This window comes from Eucyclogobius newberryi, unplaced genomic scaffold (assembly GCF_026437365.1).
Source record: "Eucyclogobius newberryi isolate DKJ021-1_F unplaced genomic scaffold, fEucNew1.0.hap1 SCAF_3, whole genome shotgun sequence".
Taxonomy (NCBI): domain Eukaryota; kingdom Metazoa; phylum Chordata; class Actinopteri; order Gobiiformes; family Gobiidae; genus Eucyclogobius; species Eucyclogobius newberryi.
In genome coordinates this window covers 16,508,172-16,530,831 of record NW_027315945.1, presented here as the reverse complement: position 1 = coordinate 16,530,831, position 22,660 = coordinate 16,508,172, and the positions used below count along the sequence as shown (strand labels likewise).

The 22,660-nt window shown below is 37.9% G+C and overlaps 1 protein-coding gene across 3 annotated transcripts in view; it reads right to left on the bottom strand.

Annotated features, from left to right (window-relative positions):
- The window catches only part of cdk14 (cyclin dependent kinase 14), a 245,850-nt gene that overhangs the window by 104,006 nt on the left and 119,184 nt on the right, over positions 1–22,660 (bottom strand). For all 3 annotated transcript variants that reach the window (XM_072460366.1, XM_072460365.1, XM_072460367.1), the window contains one exon: positions 18,149–18,272. In XM_072460366.1, coding sequence (XP_072316467.1) covers positions 18,149–18,272 — 124 coding nt within the window. The remainder of the gene's footprint in view (positions 1–18,148; positions 18,273–22,660) is intronic.

Sequence of the window (22,660 nt, the reverse complement as noted above, 5' to 3'; positions counted from 1 at the left end):
TGGGATAGATTTTGTATGTAGCCATTTATCTTTTTTGATTTTAATTCCAAAAACATATACCACCATTTTGTAAGTGCTATAGTGTCCTTTACTGACAGTGAAGGTGCCTCTATGCATCCGGTGTCAAGTAAAATGCTAACACGTAAATCTGTAGCACGTTTTTGTCATGGAAATATTATATTATGTTTGAAAACCCCAGACATTGCCTGCATAAGGTCAATGAGAACTTGACTGTTGACTACAAATCAATCCACAAAATGTACAAATACAAACAAAGTAATATATAAAACTGACCCAAATTATATTGTCCACCACTGACACTTTATAGACAGTGGAGATATTATGAAAAATCAACTTTAATGAGCTTTTAACCATGGCCAAGCTAATGATGAGATTAGTTTGGTCAAAGTTGTATTTCTATAGATTAATTCACCTTTGAGTAATCCTGTATTGTTATGTGTACAAGTTTACATCTGTGGCACATAGACATTTTTCAACAATAATAATACATACATGACAATTGGCTGCTATTACGGTGAAATGGTGACCCATTTCTATGATCAAGTTGTTTTTGATCAATATTGTTGTATTCAATGGACAAAATGTAAAGTAATGATCTATCGATGCTTTAGTTTTGTACTTAATATACGGTACATAAAAAAAAAAACATAGTCAATCACCTTTAACACGAGTAGGGCACCCCCAAGTCACATCATTACCATTTAAAGACCTATTATGCTAATGCTTTACTATTTCTTTTTACCAAATCTGACAAAAGGACCACTATCATATCTAGTGATTATGCATCCCTTTCTTCTTAATAATCCCGTTAAACACTAAGGGCGTGAACTGGAGTCATTTTTTTTCTTTGACGGAGAACTCACTGAAGCCCTTACATTATAATACTCCCCACTCTTCACTCTTCTGAGCTCCTTATGTACATTGAAGCGAGACAAGGCCGAGATTGGCTTTTCAAATGGAAATTATGATTGAAGACCTCGGAGGTTTTTAGAGAGGAACGTGTGACATGAATATGAGCCAGGTGCACCCAAGGGACCAAAATACTGTATGAGCTGTAAGAAGACAAAATTGCATATTATGGGTTATTTTCATCTCGGACAATGGGTGATCTTTGGTGGTATTACAGCAGAAATTCTGGTACAGCTATATGTTTGAATTTATTACATTGTTATTTTGTTTGTTGTTAGCTTATTCTGTGTTGGTGTCAGTAGTAGAGTTAAGATCTGCCTCGTATATCTGTAAGCCCGAGTGGCTCGTGCGGCTGGCTCGTGCGGCCCGACCTAAATTATGCTTTTTGTTATTATTGTCATTTTACTTCCCAATTGGAGTGTAAATTTGTAAATGATGGACTAAAGAGTATGAAATAAATAACGTGTTTATTAAAAGGGACAAGGCAACCCTGCACAATGCCGAGGTCAACCACCAGTTGAAATATCTTCCATACCTCTGCTTTTCCGCTATGGCTGATTGTTTAACATCGTCCAACTTAATTTTGTTTCTATAGCTGTAGTTGATGTGGTTGTTGACCGTCACCGATCATCTTGTACTGAAAGAATGAAAGGTGCGGCGTACTTAAACAAACTGTGGCCTCGCAGAGAGGTTAGAGTGAAACACGGAACGAGCGGACAGAAGCGACTGCAGCTGCCGTCTGTTCTACTCTATGGTAAAGCCTAGAGCAGACTGGCCCATAGAACTGGTCTGCCTCAGCCAAAGCTGCTGAATATGTTTAGCAGCTGATTATGTTTAATGTGTTTATAGTGTCTCATAGCCCATCTCAGTGGGCTGGTTAGGTCAGACGCGAGACTTTTTGAATGAGAAACAAAAGTGTTTAATCACCGTCAATCTGAGCTGGTCTTTCTTTTGGTATTTAATCAAAGCTTGATAGGCTCAAGACATCAAATTGCATCATTAAAAGCACATTTCTATGTATTTCTAATAAAAACAGCTTCACTGCGAGTCTCAATCGGGAAAAATACGCTTGGTGTGTATTTTGGGTTGACGAGCGGCTTTGGCTGTGACCTGAGGCTGGCAGCTGCGCAGCACTTTGGCATGCTGCGCCCATGTCGTGAGCACACCGCGCATGTTAAGCCTAATAATTAATAAATATCTGTGATAATATTTTTTTTCATGGGGAGGGTCTATTATGATAATTAGACTTGACCAAGAAATTAATAACACACATTAAAAAAAAAAAAGGTGGACCTGACACGCTAGGGCTAGGAATCGCTGGTCTAAGTAGTAATCGCTGGTCGTAGTTGTCGTCGGTCGTCGTCGTAGTAGTAGTCGTAGTAGTAGTAAGAGATTAAAGGAATAAGATACAAATATTGTATCAAGATCAATGGAAATGCCAGTGGTGGAATGTACAAAAGTAAAAGTAAAGTACTTAAGTATCTGTACTTTATTTTTACGTCACTATATTTGAGAGAAGATATCGGCCCTTTCTACTTCATTACACTTATTAAATGGACTAAAAAGTAAAAGTATTTGTGGTTTTAGACCTGCTGAAGTGGCTGAGGAGTTTATTTTCGGTAAGTTTATTATTTTATTTTTAGCGTGTTTATTGTCTCTCATAAATTACCAGGAAAATTGCTTCCGATGACCGATCATAATAAGATCACAATTTCACGCTTTAATAGTTCTCAATTATTTTTTTCTTATTTGTATCTGTATTTGGAATAATACAAGTTTTATTAAAATCTGATTTCCGTGGCTCAGTCTGAATATATAACGAAAAAGCTCAGAAAGAGAAGACTATTTCCAAACCACTTGGACGTAGCCTTCACTTCGACATGTTAAATATCAGGCTGATAAAAGCGGAGTGCAGATGTAGAAGGTTTAAATGAGCCACTGGTATTAAGCCTTTGTCTCATCCCCAGCGCTCCGGAGTTTAATTAAAGCGTTTAGCGGCAGATACAGAGGACTTCCTGCCCCCGCTGCTCCGCCAGGGGACACAGCTGACAGGAAGGAAGGGGGGAGAGACTCTAATGTATACGCAGAGGTGAGGAGGAATGGGAAACATAAGCTGGTGTACATTTAAAAAAGCTTTTTAAACCATTTAACAATAAGATGTACTTCTCTTTACAAGTAGCAGTTAAGTTACAGGTCAAATGGTTTTAAAAAGCTGAATTTAGTCAAGATATTTGTTGTATAATGTCACAGACTTGGTGCCTAGGTTTTGTTTGTTTCATTCATGAAATGGAATAAATGCTCTTGGAAAAATTACTTAATTTAACAAACGACACACTAAATGCGATATACACAGCATTTTGATTTGTTCTGTTTTGTTGTTGTCTTTGTTGTTATGTCTTGTACCATAATTGTTTGCTGTATCTCTCTTTGTGTCATGGTCTGTATTTTTTAGTTTTGTAAAATGAAAGAAAGAAACATTCATTTGGAAGTAAAAACAGATCTTGGGGACTACAGTACCATCTCCGCTTGCGTCCCTGACAAGAGGAACAGGCGTTGTGCTCTTGTGCATTTGTCACATATAGAGCACTGTAATTTCCTCCCAGTGCAAAGACAGTATATCAGGCTTTTCACACTGAGAGGCTATCATTTCCCCGCCAGGCCTTCGGCCCATGTGTGTCTGTGCAGCGGGCAGGACTGAACCTATACAGCACCAGTAATCTTGAGACGAGAGCCAAGCAGGAGGTTTTGAGAGGTGAAGCAGAGATTACAGACACAAAGCAAAGTCTAAATGAAGTCAGAGGAAAGCTGTGGAGAAGCACTCACGAGGACTATGGAGGATACTCAGAGGGAGAGCTCCAACTGGGATGCGGAAGAGGATAGACCAGCAATGTGACTTACCAGTACTGTAAATTACATGGCTCTATGACCGTACTGTGAGAAGAAAAGTACACATGACCCTGTTTTCCCAGAGAATAAAATGCTAAAAATGTAATGGAAGAGAAAGTGAAGTTTGCTTAAAGTGGTGAAGGGGCAAATTTTGTATAATGTAATGGCATTTGTGATTTAAAAAGCACTTATTTTATTGTATACATGAATTGCAACTGGTAATGCAACAGGACCGTATCCCAACTATGTGCCTTAAGTAGGTTAAGTGCCACTATGATGTAAAAAGATGAGTAACGCAGACTTTCATAAATCAAAACCAAGCATTGCTCTTTCAGATTGCCAGTGCGCCAAGTAACAGCGAGTTTACACCAAATGTGAGTCGGATGCGGTTCTGGACCGTTCCAAAGTGATTCAAATCAAAGCGTGCCGTCAATATGACCTCCGAGTACTGCAGCCACAGGTCTGGGAGAGGTGCAGGTCGGTGGAAAGAATTAGCAAACAGTGTAGTTTTCCCAGACACCGCAGCGGTCTGGAGCGGTAACAGATTACAGTAATATAGGGCATTTTTCCGTAAGGCAGTAGGTTGTTGCATATTAATGATGTCATATCTCAGATGGTGAGCAGGGCATAACTCTGAGGGAGATTTGAAAGAAATAGAAATACACAAATGTTGAACCATATCATTATTTATTTGGGATTGGGTCCTCAATAATATTATTGATCATAGAGTCCTTTCAACTGACAACAATCCTGCCTTTGAAGATGAAAAATTGCATCCCTTTATGAGGCTATTGTGAAAAATAATTTAACTTTTGTAAATTTATGCTGACAGAAAATATATTGCAGTTCATGCCAGTCTTTGTTTCATGTTTAATGGGCATGTTTAAGCCCAGTAAATACAGAGATGTGGAACCCAGACCAGGTCAAGCTCTACCATAGAGTTCTGACTTGATCTCCAGCTCAATTTTAAACTATTTTAAGAAACTATTCAGATTCTACAATTTGATTATATCACACTGCCAGATGCGGCCTAATGTAAAACAGAACAGAGAAACCCAATAAAACAAAACACAATCAAAGAACAAGAGAAAGAGAGCAATATTTATCTATTTTATTTATTTATTTTATTTGCTTTATTTTATTCCTTTTCATCTGTTTTAAACTAAGATGGCATTTTCCTTCCAATCAATACTAAGGCTGTTTGAATTCTATATTGTGTGGGTATTGTGCAGTGACATTTGGACCAAAGGTTAGTTGTATGAATGCCATGGTGACCTTCCTCTGCCCTATCTGTCCCACTGAGGAGAGGTGCAGCTTCAAAGCCTTGAGCAGCTCCATACAAACACATATAACACACATACACTGACTATCATGTGCTGCGGTGTACCATCCTGGTAGGACTCGTATGAAGGTCAGTGGTGAATTATAAATAAGTGGCTCAAACAGGACACACGTTAGCAACTACAGCACGACAACAAATGAAGATGTATAACGGACGGGGAATATCTGACCACTCAAAAATGTATAAAAACAAGCATTATAAAACGTCCATAGCCAAAACAATGTTAAAGAAGCAAAGGAGGAACAACTCGATAAACTGCTGTATCACTTTATTGTCAGAATACTTTTGAATGAATGTCAAATTTAGTATTTTGCATCTTAAAATCTCCAGTGGTTTAAAATTAAGCTAAAAATGTGCCAATAGTCTTGTACTAGTTTAGTTTAGACCTACACAAACATTCCAGATTTGTTTCCTTTACTAGTTTTCCAGGTAAAATATATTCATTTTCGAATAATCCTTATTAAAGTCCTGCATTTCAGTGACAAATCCTCATATCCAAAGCCATCTGCGCTCTGTGGAGTTCTATGTGAGCGTGAGAGCGAGGAGGGGCCAGGGCCATTTACTTTCATAAACAGTGGAAACAGCTGCGCCATACGTTCCGCAGGCGCTCGCGTGGGTTTGGTTGCAGAGGCCTGGCAACCATAGTACAGAGGATTTGTCAGGGAAGAGAGAAACTTCACTTTTATAAATTAAACCAGCTTCATAGTTCAGAGCCTTTTGGAATCACGGATTCATCTAGTCCAGAACGAATGCAAACGTAGTTCTACTTTAGACCATTATTTTTGTTCTAGTTCAGACTTTTATCACTTGTATCTTTGAGTTAAATGGATTTTAAAAGGCGGTTTGTAGTTCATGCATGCCGTTTCTCTTCCTCTGTGGAGATGCACCACCGGATTTAGTTTTTTATAATACTTTCAATAAATCCACAGAATGATAAAACATGTTGTAAACACATTCAGGCTCAGGGGGATCAGGGCGCCGCTCGCTACACTAGTCTGTTTTTAAACAGAATAAAGACACTTATTGGGACACAAATTAAAGCAGGCTTCATGGAAAGAGAGTCTGTTAAAACTTAAAGTAGGAAGGGTATATGAAGACTATCATTGGGCAGATAATATAAGAATAATAATGATGTATGTGTGAATATTCTGCTTGAACGACCAAATAAAATGTAGCTTGAACCTTTATTTGAACTTGAATACGACAGTTCAAATAAAGACCATCTCAGGTATGGAAGCAAGCAGGCTTTTAGCTAGGATTTGAAAACACCCCGTCCAACAGGGTGCTTAAAGTTTTTTGGAAAAGCCAATGTGTTTCACGACCTTTTTTTGACGCTTTTACTAAATACAGCTGTGCTTTTAACGAGGCGATCTTTAAAGCGGCGTCCGCACGCCTCTAGTATCATATTGACTTTCCATACTCTCGGCCGTGTGGATCACACTCCGCCACTTAAGAGCGGCGTATCGCGCCGTATTTTACATGGTATTTGGGTGGTCTGGAAAATGCCGAACCACGGCTCGGCAGCCAATCAGAGCCAAGCACACAAACTTTGTCGACCAATCAGCGCAGCATGCAAATTTTCACTTGTAAACAGTTAACTGTTGGACTATCGTCAAACGCTTCCCGGCCCGATTTAAAAACTTTTCTAAAATGTATTAATAAAAATTACACCGTCCTTGCCCTCGGAAATGTCCGTCCACATGTCGAGATACCCCGTCCGTAGCTAAAAGCCTGGAAGCAAGCAAGTTTACTGAGATATTGGTCTTCAACATTAATTTAATCTAAAGTGCAGTGACAGGAACATCTGCCGAGTTATATCACCTCCGAACATGGCTGCCATAAGATGTTGAAACTGTTTAATTAGTCAGGCTGTGTCATTTTGTTGGAAAGTGTCTCTTTTACCTGCGTTTGCTGTCAGGAGAGCACCACCTGCAGCTGTCAGAGCTCATTTATCAACTGAACATAAACGCTCTAACCATGTCTACATTTATTTCAAATATTACACGTCCAGACCTCACAACTCCACATTTACTGAGTGTGTGATTTTGGAGTTGTACTGGACACTCAGATCATCTCTAACCCCTCATTCACTACATTTCACAGAGCGATTCGGACACTGAGCTCACTACTTTCTCACTTGAGTCCGCTAAACTCCGGTAAAACGCATGTATCATTGGACTAATGTTAATCGTACAAGATGGATCTCATGTTAAGTATTAAACAGACGCTTTTTGCCTGAGGTGGGAAACAAACTATCGATCTTTCAACTGCTCAAGATAAGTTAAGCGGCTAATGCTATTGACTTTACACCCTAAAAGGTTATTATTAACAATGTTTATTTATAATCACGGGTCAACTGAGCTTTGTTGAACAGCTCCTCTGATTTCATTTGTATACTGTGTCCATTTAAAGTCCGGTCAATGTCCGCTGTTGTTTTTCTGACTCTTGAAATATGCTCGCTGGACACTACTTTTAAAGATGCATCGTGGGAAATTTAGACTCCGCTACTTTTTCCCCTGCTGGACATTCTGACGCCACTAACTCATATTGTGGTTTACTGGGATTCTCCTCCTCAGAAAATTATTTAATTTTTCATAATTTAAAAAATGCTTGGAGGCTTTTTAATGAAGTAATTGTCCATTTAACAAAGATGAAAAGGTCAGATTTCAACTATTTTTAAGTGTCTCATGGCCAAGACGAAGACAAGGGGTTGTATTTTCTTCACATGACTGTATTGCTATTGCAGTATTTATTGCAGTATATATCCAGTATTTCACTGTCTACAATGTCTACTCAACTAATACTCGCCAAGCAACGTACAAAGAGTCAACTTCAGAATACCATCTAAACCCTAATAGCTTTGTGTCATGCTCCTTGACCCATCTGGTACACCCCGCGCCCTTTCCCAGTATGGGCCACTTGTCGCTGGGTGGAGCAAGCCTTGGGGAGCCCCGGATGCCAGGCACATACCTCCAGCTCCATCATCACATTGTTTCAGTTCTCACACATCATTATCCAGCAGCTGTTTCTCAACAACACAGCAACAAGCAAATCCCCGGGAAGTAAACACACCTCCAGATACATTAGGACAGACCATAATGTGGTCACAAACAAAGATAGAGGTTTAACTTGATACTGGAATAATCTGATTGCTCTGCTACTGTTCAGAAGAAAACTACAAAAAGTTTGTCCTCTAGGTCGGTGGTGCTCAGGAAAAAGTAAATATAGCCTATACCACAAAATGATTAAGTATTCTTACGTGTTATATGGTTTACTCCAAATGTACATTTTGTACTTCAATACTTTTACTTAAGTCGATTTTTATATGTGATACTTTTATTTTATTAAATAATTTCCCTCTGTATCTGTACTTTTACTTAGTAACACAATTGTGTGTTCTTCTACTACTGCCTCTCATATAGAAAGATTCATCATATTTTTGCAAGTGACAAAACATGCCTGTAAATGTCTTAGTGAGGATCATGCCACGCACAGAGAGTGAATACAGTGTAAAACCACTAAAGTGTCAGGAGCTTTTTCTATTCATCAAAATGTTTTACAGTTATTTGGCCGTTTCCTAGACAATATACTCAATATTGCAGTTATTGAACCGTTTTCAAGACAATGTACTCAACACAAAACAACAATTTAGATATTATCTCGTTGACAACATATCTGATTCAATAGACCAACCTCATTTCAAACTCAACAGTGGGTTAATGTGATTGTGTATAGCTTCTGTACAGGTAGATTTACTCACAGTGGGGAAGGGATTAGCTTATCTTGGCGCTCTTGGGTCCTATTGTAGAAATCTGCTTGGTTTGTTCTGAACTTATTTGTCTCAATGGGCCGACAGAATCTGATGCTGCGTTTGGAGTGGGCATTATTTGTCTAGTGTTTCCCAGTGGGCAGCGTCAGCATTAAAAGACTCCGGGGCCGCTCAGATAAGGAAGTGCTTCTGACCCCGGCCTGAGCAACACTGAAAGCATACTGTAAAGAAATAAAATAAAATAGGGAAAACATTCTCGGAAAGTAGCTGTACCAGAATTGTAGCAGATTTTTAATCCATAATTGAGAAAACAAGCATAACATTGTGTCTTTAAAAGTTTACATCGGAAAAAAACATCAGGTAGTCATCATCAAATTGCTCATTTTTTCATATCCCTTCAGAAACACGAGATTGCAGTGGTAAATATTGAAAATGAAGTGAAGCATAAATCATGAAAAGTAAAGAAAAATAGTGACAAAAACGTATCAATCCAATAATGAGTATGTTCAGAATGTTAAATGCTTTAATGGAAATGTTGAAGTTAAATCGTGATTGGTGTTGTTCAGAGTCAGGCGTATTAGAAAAGATGAACATTTTGTGTACGTTGAATTCATGTTTTTATGTTATGTTTATGTTTATGTTATGTCAAACATATTAGTTGAGGTTTAAATATCAGACAAATGTGAAATGTCTGTACAAAAGTGCAGCTATATCACCTTATCCTTAATTGAAAGTTCACAACATTTTTATTTTTAATCCATTCGTTCTGTAGATTTTTTTACTACAAATGCTAAACTCGATATTCAAATTTCACATATATTCAAAACAGCATTCACATTATGATCTCAATTTTGATATATTGCACACATATCTGTAATAGTTAGATTTCTTCTTCCCAAATAGCATTTCTGCCAGCGCGGAGTGGTCCAGCAGCAGGTCCATCCAATGTGGAGAGCCTCTCACTGTGGGATGGAGAATCTTAGCACTAGCGGCTAATCCACGGCTACATGTGCTGCTATAATTAGAGGCTTGTCAGGAAATGGACTGGAGGCTAAAGTCAGTCTGTGGGAGACACAATGAGAGCCCTCTGCCAGCGCTACATGTGTTTAGCTCCAGGACTTCAGCAAGCAAGCACTCTGTGAGAGGCTCCTGAGAGGCGGAGGTACATATGAGTGGAATACATGGTTCTGTGGTGAAATTACTCCCAATAATAAGAATACTTGCAATATCACAAGATGCACGTACCGGTATTTGTCAGTATATATTTTGTATCTATTCTATACCATTTCAGAACAGTTTTTTGTTTTATTATTATTATTAATTTAAGTTTAATCCCTTGACGTCTGAATTATGTATTTTTTTAAAGTTTTAAATGGTGGTTTTTACTTAAGTTAGACCCCAAAACAAGGATCCTTTGAATGTTTTCAATAATGGTACTGGACGTGTACAATAATGGCATATATGCGACACCAGGCAACAACAGAATAAGAACACGCCACATTTTGAGTTTGAGCAGTATGTCGCGAATTCAAGACACTCACACAGTTTATGAACACACTACAATAAAACAATGACTGTAGAATGTACAGTGATTGTGGTGGTCAGAGAGGCTGTTTCTGTCAGTCAAATCTAGAGATGTAACAATCCTGCTTTATATTGATGCCGATCAATACTTCCGTTTTAAGTATCTGCCAGTAACTGATATAAACCCATTCCCGGAGCAGAGACTGAACATTTATATGCTCAACAAAACTGATCCAATTGTGTTACTAACAATCTATTATCTTCCAAGTAATTACAGAATATGTTAAACTGGGTCAACAACAGCCCAATTTAAACAAATGTGTCTCATGAAAAATAAATGCAAATGGATGAAGATAAACACTTTAATAATTTCGTGTTAACACAAAAAAAGTGAAATATCTTCCTGCAAAGTGGGAACTCTGCTCCAAACCACTTGAGAATTGGCTCGATTCAAAAGATCCAGATCCACCTCATTAATATTATATGAGGCAATTGTGGAAAGTAACACAGTACAAAAGTAAAAGTACAGTACTAAAGTGACATTTTTAAGAAGCTGTATGTTACTTTTAATTTACAACATTTGTGAGCAGGTATATGTGCTTTCTACTTCATATATTTTTACTTTCTAGTAGTAACAATAAATATAGAAAATTACTATAATAAGATTGAATTGCTAACACAAAATCAGCACATTATTGACTAACAGTTCTCAAAAGCTGTGTGAAATACGTTTAGTTTTAACGCTAAGCATATTTTTAATTAAGTATTTCAAACTTTTACTAAAGAAGAATTTTGTATGTTACTTTTTCTATTACATTTTTCTTCTTCTTCTACTTTTACAAAAGTAACAAAATTAAGTACTTATTCCAACAGTTTCCCAACATAAATAAACTTTCAACTATGTATATATACGGCAGTAACAATAAAATGTAAATAAGAGGCCTGTATAATGACACATAATTTTCCATTTACGCAGTACTGACTACATTCCTCCCTTGGGTTTTCAGAACAAAAACATTTGCATTGTACTGGTTTAAAAAAAAAAAAAAGGCCTGAACGCCTCAAGAAAACCATTGATCATTTCATTGGCACAAGTTTTTGAAAATGTCAGGCAGCAATTGAGCTTTCTGTCATTAAAGCTAACATGACGCACAGACAATTGACAGGATAAACACTTTATTTGCCAGTTGCGACAAGAGCTTTGCAATCTTCATTAGTTTCTTTAAGATTTAGGCGAACTAGGTCTTTGCTTCCACCTGCTCACTTAATGAATTGCTTTTATGCCAGCTTGAATGAGTGCACCGGGCCATTCATTATTAGCATACGGAGAAAAATGCCTAAAAGAACTCGCAGTGCAAACTACAGCTGGAGGGGCCACTTCTTGACAGCCACTATTAAACATAGAACAAATAAAAAGTAGTGAAAATGTCACTGCAGTGGCAATTAAATGGAAAATTTGTGCTCTGCGGAGATACAAAGTTTACCCTAATGGCATTTTCTTTAACAAAGGAAGATTTTATTCTCGAGAAGGGGCAGCGAGGTTACGACGGCATGCTGCTTCGTAACACATAACCGGACATAGAAATATTGTAATTACTGTATGAATTGTCGGTTGTGTTAAGACTGGGGAGCAGAAATCGCCCGTGCGTGTTTGTGTTGGCCAGAGATTCTGCAATGATGCCCCGAACTAAACAAACTGTACAAATCAAAGGCTCGTTTTGCGGGAAAGGGTAGTTCAAGGGGCTCATTAAAGAGAGTAAAAACCTCAGAGGAGAAGACAAGAGCATCTGGACTGAGCATTGAGAACACAAATGAAGAAAATCCCCCCGCACGGAGGCGGGTACAACAGCACTCCACACACTGCCGGCACAAGCTCCCTCGAGGAGACTTCAGAGTAGCATTAATGGCATTATATATCAAGGGAATGGCCAAAGCGAGGAATGGGCGTGACACTCATGCTTTTGTTTTTGAATGCTATATGGGATTTCTTAAGATATTTAGGAATAATGCCTGAAGATTAAACATATTTCTCTTCCTTTAATGCCATATAGTGGAATATTCCAGGCAAAACAATCACTTTTGATTGTTTAACATCCTTTTGTTGGGAGATTATTTGGATCCCAGGTTCTCGGGTACAGCTAACGAAGATAAATAAACAAAATAACTAATTTGTATGTAGTTTGCGCGGAAGGTGATGACACATGCCCAATTCAAGTTGTCTCTGCAAAGCGAAAGCAAGTCCCCGAGGCATACATTTAAACTTTCTTCCATATAATAGAAAAATACAAGTTATAAAATGTGAAAAAGTATAAATATATCTGGATTAAACTGCAAACCCTGAGTAAGCCTTGGATGTCTATTGTAGCAAGATAATGTGTTGTGTTAATAATTAAAGGTTTCCTCTGACATGGCATAAAAATAAGCAAACTTGAGATAGTTTGGTTAGAAACTTGAATCACACAAAATAAATTATAGTGGAAGTTTCCGGCGGCCAAAAGCATGATCACATTTCAAACCAAATAAAGAGACGTCTTAAAAATGTCAGGGTAGAAAAATGTCATAAGATGCAGTTCAGGGTTGTCAAACAATGGGTTGTTATGGCAAGAATACCCACGTTTATTCCTTATTTATTAATACAAGCACCAATTGTCATCAAATATGGAAAGACAGCTGGTCAGGTTAATGGACTAAATCAACTTCTGACAAAATACGAGTTGTAGTGTTGTTTAATTTGTTACCTGTTCCAATTCTTAATTACCACTGCACTGTTTCAAGGTCATCTCCAATCAATTTCTCATCCTCCAAGTCCTCTGCATTGCTGCTTCCTGCCAATAGCTCTCAAGTCCGTCTGTGCCTCTTTCACGTGGTACAATCAGCCCGTCCTTTGTTTGTTCCACCACAGCAGAGCCACGGGCCTCAGCTGTCGGGCCGTTAGTATTCCTGCAGCCAAGGCCTGAGCCGTGGGGAGTCCTGGCAGAGCTGAGGCACTCTAAACCTCCACCTCCTCCTCAGCTGGCACCCCCCAGGACAAAGCTGCGTGGTGCTCCGTTTGTTGATGAGCAGAAAGCCAATGACAGACGAGTAATAGACAAGGGATTTTCTGTGCAAGTTCATTTTGTTCAAGAAAGGATAGTCTAGAGTACATACAAAATGACTTGAATTATTGAAAATGCACATATAGATTATGAAATTATACCACTCGTAGTTTTCAGACACCATACCTTTACTCCAACTTGTACAAGATATATTACACTAGTAAAGTAACGGTAAAATATTTGTACTTTTTGCACCAATTATTTCATTTTTGGTTTATCTTTAAAAATATCAGAGTCTGTGCATTACTGAATGTCTTGTCCACCCTTAGGCATGTTTTTGTGCATCTTAACATTTCTTTTTAATTATGTTTGCTGTATTGCAAAAAATAACATAAAATGGGGTCAGTTGGGCTTGTATGTTTTAATGTTCAGAATCAGAATGATTATTTGGATTTTTACATTATTTTTTAAGCCTGTAATCAATGTTATGTTTCGCTTGGGACTCCAAGACCCCCTTGTACACCACTGACCATTTTGAAGGTGTGCAGAAGGGTTTGACATTCCATTTTTGCAGTGCATTATTTTTCGGTGCTAATATGACGTTTGTATTATTGATGAAGCTGCTTCCCCTGTGTCCTGCTCACCTCCATCAGGGGCCAGTGGCAGAGGGCCGGAGGACAGGAGAGTGAGTGAAAGGAAGGGACCTTAGACATGGAAGAATGAGCAATGAATAGAAGTGAACGGTTACAAATGGGAAGTGAATGAGCTTGAGACACAAATGATTGAGGTTACTATTTACACATGGATCAAAGAGACTAAAGACACATGTAACTTAAAGAAATAAAGGAAAATCTCAGTGATGTTTATTTTGTGTTTTCAATTACAGTAATTTTAGTTTTTTAATTTATAGATTTTACTGGCTAACGGCCAATGCAAGCGCAAGCGTTTGACACTCTGTAGAAGAAGACGTCGGCGGACGTCTGTATGTTAAGCTTCAAAATGCTGTGTTTTATTACAATCAAGTCATATTCATGGAGTAATGAATCTAATGAGGAAATTAATCTAGACGAAGCTGAACGCAAACAAACACATGGAGCGCGGACATGCGACATATGGCAGTTACCAAATGTGAAAACACACACACACACAAATAAATCAGCTCACACAGAGTAATCAAGGACAGAGGGGGCAGTTAGGACAGTGTGATGTGTTTTCTGTTTGTTAAGCTTCAAAATGCTATGTGTTTTATTACAATCCAACTCATATTCACTGAGAAATTAGCCTAATAAGACTCGTGAGGCTCAAGACAACCGGCGCATCAAAACCGTGTACCATCTTTCTGTGTAAATATCTCATGTTACAACGTAGGCACCTGCAGCTTTTTGGCAGGTGCGGTCTATATATGTATAAGAGTATTAAGAGTGTTTTTTAAAGTTTTTTATAAGTTATCTGTTATATATTATTTACTTCTGTACCTACTTTGTGATGCCACACTGGAATTTCTCCATTGTGGAACAAATAAAGGCTTATCTTATCTTAAAATGTATTTCATTGGTGCGATTTTATGCAGGAGCGCTCTATAGCGCGAAAATTACGGTACATATGTTGTAGATGAGAAAAAAGTTGTTGTTTTTTTGTGAAAATTCTATCAAATTACAACTCATACAATTAATCATAGAACATTTATGAATTTTCATGGATGGCAAAACACAGATCTGTTTAGACCAAACGCACTCTTTTAGATTACGCTGGAGGCTTTACCTGGAAGAAGGAGGATTATTTTAGGAGGTTAAATTTACATGTAAAATCCATCACTCCTCACGTGGAAGAGGGCAGATCACTCAGTGACTGATGTTTAAGAGTGTGGAGAGGTGGAGAGGTGGAGAGGCTTTGCTCTGCACCAGAAAAAAAACCCAAAGATGCCACAGAGATCTTGAGTTGAACACTGCGTGCACTGTGACGAGCAGTGAAGGCCTTGAACCCACTAAACCTGTTGTTCGGTCATGTACATTAATTTGAAACATGTGACCACACAGTTTTATTATGAAAAAAGACTTAAAACATTTCAAACTAGAATGATTTTATGTTTAGGTATAAAGACGTGATTCATCTGATTGTTTAAAGAAATTGACAGCACTAGAATTTAATACAACTTGATGATACACTCTAGCAATTATACAACGTTTCAAATATCTTTGCAGCAACATTGATTTTAAACTTTGTTTTTAGTGCCACATGCACATGCATCTACAGAAAAAAATAGGAGTGATTTCCATTTCATTGTTGCAAGAAGCTTGATCAAAACCAGCCCAGATGCCAGTTAATCACAGTCTCCTAGAATGCTTGGATGGACTCATGTATTGACTTCTGGCTGAATGGGTGAGTGGCTGGTTAAACAGTTGAATGAATGGAGGCTGCTGAGGGGCGACTGCCAGCCTGTCTGCCCCAGGAAGCCAGACAGACTCCGGCACTGTTTACTGAGCACAGAGTTGCCCATATGCTGCCACTACTGTAAGGCTGAACACACACTATTATCTCTTTTCACATTCAAGTTCAAAATCTATTTAAAAAAAAACAAAAAACTGGAAATGTTCACATATTCATCAAGTAAATTTGTTAATTCTAGATATGCATAGTTGGTGTTAAGATTGAGTGAATGTGTGTGTGAAGGTCAAAAGGTCAATTACTCATCAGCCATTCTGGACTTGTACCAAGACCAAGCCAGATGGATCCACTAAGCAGTTTCTTCATCTAAATCCAACCAAAGAAGGTCTCAACAGGAAACCATTGAAGATCACAATGATACTACAGCAGTGCCAACAGTCTGATCCAGATTTTTTGAATATCATGTTCGATTGAAATAGAAGAAAATGTGAACCAAAATAGACACAAAATGGTTAGAATCATTCTGGCGAGTAAGCAAGTATTCTGAGCTCAAATGTATGAACCAATTACGTACTGTAAGTGTTCTCCATCTAGACAGTAACAGACAATTTGACCAAAATCAGGTTCCATCTCAGTCACAAAATCCAGACGATTAAACAGGTCCAAACAGTTGAGTATCACCCAATTTGCCACATAAACTAAGAGTGTCAAGTAGCAGTGTTGTAGCAGTATGGCAATCAAATTTAAATTGAAAAATGACTTTATTTCCTCCACAAACAACTCAATTTCCTGTCTTATTCTGTATAAAAGCTTCTAACTCACACCTCTACAATATGTCCTGAAATACATGGGATTATTGTCTAGTTTAGCAGCTCAGCTTTCAATCTTCAGTTAAATGTTAATGCTCTGTGATGTGTTTAAATAGAAACGTTCCCATCAAACACAAATCACAAATCTAATCATTCTTGCAATGCTTGTCAGAACAATTGCAACTACTTTTCCCAAAATCTTTTTGCCTCACCGTATAGTTTACAAAGCCAATGTATATACCTGTAAATCATCCTAAAGAAAACATACATTTTCTAACTGACAATGTAGTATGTTGGCCAGCGTTCAACTCATGCAAAATCACCCAATCACTCAAGCTGCTAAATTGCTTGTAGTTCAGACTCAGTTGCTGTTTCTAAGTGGCGAAACTTGCCAACTTCAGCGCGCCTGTAATGACTGTTAAGCACCATGCTAAGTGCAAGCCTAAGCCTTTCTGTGCAGCTAAAAAAAAAAGTGCATTCCCCTCACCATCCAGTGATAGTGTTTGGGCTGCCAGAATTGAGATGGTAACAAAGCTCTTTTTCTAGCACTTCCTGTCTAGACTCTGATGGAGGCGAAGTGCGGCTGCTGACGGGTTTCTTTCACAATATGAGCCAAAGCACAACACTGCGATGGAAACTGCACAGTGGGCAAAAAGCTGTAAGGTATAGCTCATCCACTAAGCAACAACACAGACTTTAACTACTGCCATACATTTAAGTAATAGGTATGTGGTTTTAGAGCCGTAAGCTAATGCCATCGATTTAAAACTTAACAATGAAAGCACTATATTTTTATGACTATTAATTAGTTCTTGAAATAGAGGATCTCAGTGTGCAAGAGACTCACTGAAATACTATTTTTGAAGTGAGTAAAAAAATATTATATAAGTTTCTTGAGCACTTTTGTTAGGAGTTTGAGGTCATAATGTCTCATGATTAATTTATTTTAAGCATCATATTTTGTAGATTTTTGACAAACTTGTCTGTCATCATCATCATTTCATTTGAATGAAAATACGTCTTATGTTGGATTGAATCTGATTCTGAAAACAGTCCCTGATGGATCTAAAAATGTGAAATCACAACTCTAAAGCAAGGAGCTCATTCTGCTTTCTCATTGGATAATTGATGAAAACCAAAACTAAAAAAATACAATTGTGAATCTCTGTAGTCGCTCAGTTGTACATGGCAAAAGAAAAGGTAAGTTTGTCAATGAACAAAGGTTTTAAAAGTAGAGACATTTCACCACTTTTACTAGTAACTTGGAACTGAACTAGAGAGTAAAGATTTCGCCACACATATAAATTACAAAAACTCAACAATTGTTCAATATACTTCATACCTGGGGACAACTATAGAGAATGTTTATAAAAGATGTATATACGCTCAGTACACTAATGTTTTGTGTAGTTGTAAGCTTGTTTAACAGCTCAGGTTTTCCTCAGTGTCACGCTTGTGTGTGTCTCACCGAAGTCTGCAAGTTTGAGCTCCCCAGTGTCGCTGATGAGCAGGTTCTGAGGCTTGAGATCCCGGTGAAGGATGTATCTCTGGTGTATGTAGGACAGACCGCGCAGTAACTGGAACAGGAAGAGCTGCAGGACAACAAAACAAGATTCATTATATTGATTTCACTAGAACATAACACGGCACAGGAAGTAAATAATGTACAGTAAGTACTTGTCTGTCAGCATCGGGAGAAAGAGGTATGGACAGGCTAATTTGTCATGCATTCAAAGACTCTATAAAAATGTGCATCAACACATACTATAACTGTAACAGATGTAGGAATAGGTATTACCGTACTACACACATTTTCTGGGGGCAGGTCTGTAACCTGGGGAATTTAAAAGGGGACTTATTACTAAATCCCATTGAATGAGCTTTTAACCTCGTCACAACGGTGTTTCCACATCATCAGTTTACTCAAAATTGTATTTTGATTGATTCATACATTTTTGAGAATTGTCCTACAACTCTTGACTCCTGCAAGTGCTCCAAAAATACCTGTTAACACCTATCCCATATCCCCACCCACAACCCTGTACTTAGTTATGATTCTTTGACGAAGTAAGACTCCAAGTCATACATGTAGAGTTTTAAAAATGCTACGTAGCCCCTTGAAAAAAATATCACTTTGAACACTGTTTTGAACAGGAAGTCAATGGACAATTTCTATTATTAAGTAGTTTTAGATCAATATTGCGGTTTACAATGAACAAAATGTGAAATGATGATCTACTCTTATAGTTCAAAAGTAGTAGTAAGTACCTGAACAAAACATACTATGTCTCCTTTAAGGTGTGTAAGAAAAAGGGTGTGCTCGCAACCACATGCAAATGGGGATTAAACTGTGACAAAACCTGGACTACTAGACCAGGACAAAACCAGGACTAAACCAGGACTAAACCAGGACTAAACCAGGACTAGAATAAGACCAAGTCAAATCTACGTCAGGCCCAAACCATTGCAAGTTTGAAGGCACACTTAATGACGAATGACAACAATATTCAAAATATAACACAATTTTTAGATATGCCAATAAGGTTAGAGTCATATTAAACACACTTTTGAAACTACAAAAAGCACGACAGTTTTAAATGAACACATTACTTATCATGGACAATATTTACAAATGATACAGCCAAACACATAATTTCTTCCCAACAGCACACGGTAAAATCAATAGAAAGCCATCAGTCTGAAGAATAGCTGTCATTACGTGGCGTTTGCACTATTGAACACGCTTCAAAAAATGTGACAACGGCCATCTGGTTCTCTCGGCCCGACTCCGCCACACACTTCATTGACCGGTCCTGGTGAATTAAACTCGAGTTGACCCCTTGTGGTTTGAATCTTGGGTCCTAATATTTCTCCTGTAATAGGTGTAGTGATTGCGTGTCGTGAAAAGTGCGAGGCGAGAGTGCGGAGGCGTGGCAGATGTAATCAAAGGGAACAAATGGAAGGGCCGGGTGGAGATGCTTCCTGCTTTTTCATCCCAACAGCTGAAGATCGATTAGTCCTACAGTAGCGTGACGTGAAACAACAGGGAGGGAGGCAAGCTAGGGGGAGTAAATAAAGTGAAAATTACAGTGCTTTATTACAATCAGATGATGAAACACTCACAACGAGATTTATAGGCTTTACGTGGCCTTTTTCGTCTTTGTATTGTGGAACTAATTTATTTGTGGTTCTAGTCGAGATAAAGTAAATCCAGAAACATTTTTGATACTAAGGAAAAGGCTTGACACTTTATACCAATGTATTTGATGCATAAATGTGGCTTATATCTACCAAGACATAGATAGATATTTGGAACAAGGTATAATATTTTGTCAATTTCTTCCTCTGATCGTGTACTTTTCAGTGGCCAACTTTCTTGTTATGTATCTGTGGTTCCCAACTCTTGAAAAAGATTGCAGCACACATTAAACATTAAACTCTAACAAACTTAATGATACATATTTCTAAAGAATACTTGATTATTTGTAACCACGTATCCCTTATCTGAACCATGTCTTTTTATCTGGGAATGGCCATTTCTATGGTAACTTGTCATTTCTATCTGGTAGATATCAGTGCACGTCAATGGGATTGCATCTACTCATATGTCAGAGGCACAAGTGTTATTGTCTGCTCTATTCCCACAATTAAAGCAGTAGAGTGTTTTTATGAAGAGAGTGAAGGCCACAGGTCCACCTCTGGGAAATACATTTCTGAAGGTGATTCTGGCGGAGGAGATCAATACTAATCTCTGCCTTGTTAAATATAATGCTAGCCTCCAGCTGTGAGCTTAGTTAGCCCTTACACAGAGCAGAGGAGGTACGGGGAGGGCTCGGACCAAACAAAGCATACTAACAAGAGCTAATGTATTTAGGGACATTATGGTCTTAGTTTTGCAGTCTTTGCTGTCCAAAATGTACAATATAGCTTTATAGCTTATTACGTCAACTATTGTGAGAATTAAGACACAAATCACATAAATAATTAGAAAATGTGTCTAATTTGAGCATTTACCACCTGTGACGTGACCCTTGCAGTTAAGATTTATTTCCCATTATTATGTGGGCTCTAAAGCTTCACATTAAAAATCCAACAAGGAGGTTTTGGGTTCAATGTTCAGATTTCAGATTTCACACACGGTTTGCAAGTGGCACCCTGACACGTGTAAGATGTGTTACACATCAAGTCTGTTTTCCCAAACTTAATATAATATAGAGTACATTGAAGAATCCTAATCAGTACAACATGCACAACATGGAAAAAAACACTCCCAAATATTGACCTGGCTCCTATTTGAAGTATGTACTTTAAGACTTTAAGATTAGGCTGGACAAAAATGTCTATTTTAATCAAAGATCTACACAGCGGTTTGCTCCAGGCTTCTCCTCTGTAGTTTCTTTTCATTAAAATCATCATAAAAACATTAGAAGAAACGTTTGAAATAAAGTAAAATCTAACATTAAAAACTTTTCTTTAATAAAAAGATCATTTTAATGAGTACTGCAATACCATATGCATTCATATGAGGAATAAAAATGCAAGAATGCACTTTTGCTGACAAATCAAATGAATAAAATGAATGTAAATTGCAGTTAATTATATCAGAGCCCAAATTAAATTCTGAGGACGCACTTTCTCTAAGTGCCTGCGGAGCTCACCAGGCACAGGGCAACTACAACACAAACATGAATTTATGCATGTGGCAAACAGGATTTCTGCTGCTCATGCCAAAATACTAGATGAATTATACTGTCTCTATGGTCAGATTTACATTTTATCCATTCATCTGCCAAAAGTGTTGCCATGTTTCAGGAATAGGAAAAGAAAACATACATTAGAGATCAAAAGTCATGAGTGGTTAGCAAAGTTAACAAAGACCTAACTCTGCACAACAACAAGGTAGGATTATCACAATACTAAGATGTCAAACTTTATTTGTCGATACTAAAAAAAAAAGTTGATACTCAATACTGATTTCAAAATCAGTGATAAGAAAAATCCCTCTTATTTTAAGCAAGTGCATCTCAAGATATAAAAAAGCTGCTTTTTTAATAGTACCATGGTGTCTTATACTACTTATCATTAGAGAGAAAAAAAATATTCTATGTAATTTTTTCCAGTATTGATACTTAATGAGTATCTAGATTAGCATGTTTTTAACAACCCTATAAAGTGACTAGAGCCAAAACTAAATGCAACAAGAGCCGAATCCTTCTCAACTACAACTATGAGCAATAATACTTCGACCAATATACAACTACCCCACTAGAAGTGCTGACTACAAACAATACTACTAGAAGTGTGATTTAAACTGCTACTACTACTGCAAACAATACACTTCTACTACAAGTACTACTACAGTCAGTGGCAACTAAATCTACAAAAAAAAATGTAATTCCATCAACAAATCACCACTGCAAACTGCATCAAAAAACTTAAGTGAAGAACACTCAATTCAAAACTCAAAGGGAGGTTGGTCATATTTCCTCCTGCACGTACAATATCTACATTATTCTTAAAACACATGCTCCATCTGAAACGCAATACAATTTTCCGGCTTCTGCATACATTTTGGTGGAGATTTGGCATTGCTCCTCGTAGATCTGTCAGTCAACAAAATAACGAACAGTGCGTGTAGCCGCTGCATTCAGCGATCTTCTGATTGAACCAGTGGAACTCGGCCAATTATGCTGATTTAGGCTCTGCAGGGTCCAATCAGAGAAGAGCAGTCTGCCATACAAAGTCACCGGGTCAAGTTTTTACCATTCCTGCGCTCTCCGGGCAAGAGAAGGACCGCAGTGCATCAAATTAGCATGGGAAATGTGTGTTTACTCATGTATATCAAACTGCCCTCTGACAAAAAAAAATAAAGAAAAAAACACCTTGTTGGAAGCTGTAATAAAAATGAAATCTCTCTTACGCCGTTCACCCCGCTCTTCAATTCCAACATCAAACCGTTTTTGAAAGCAGGTTTTCCTCA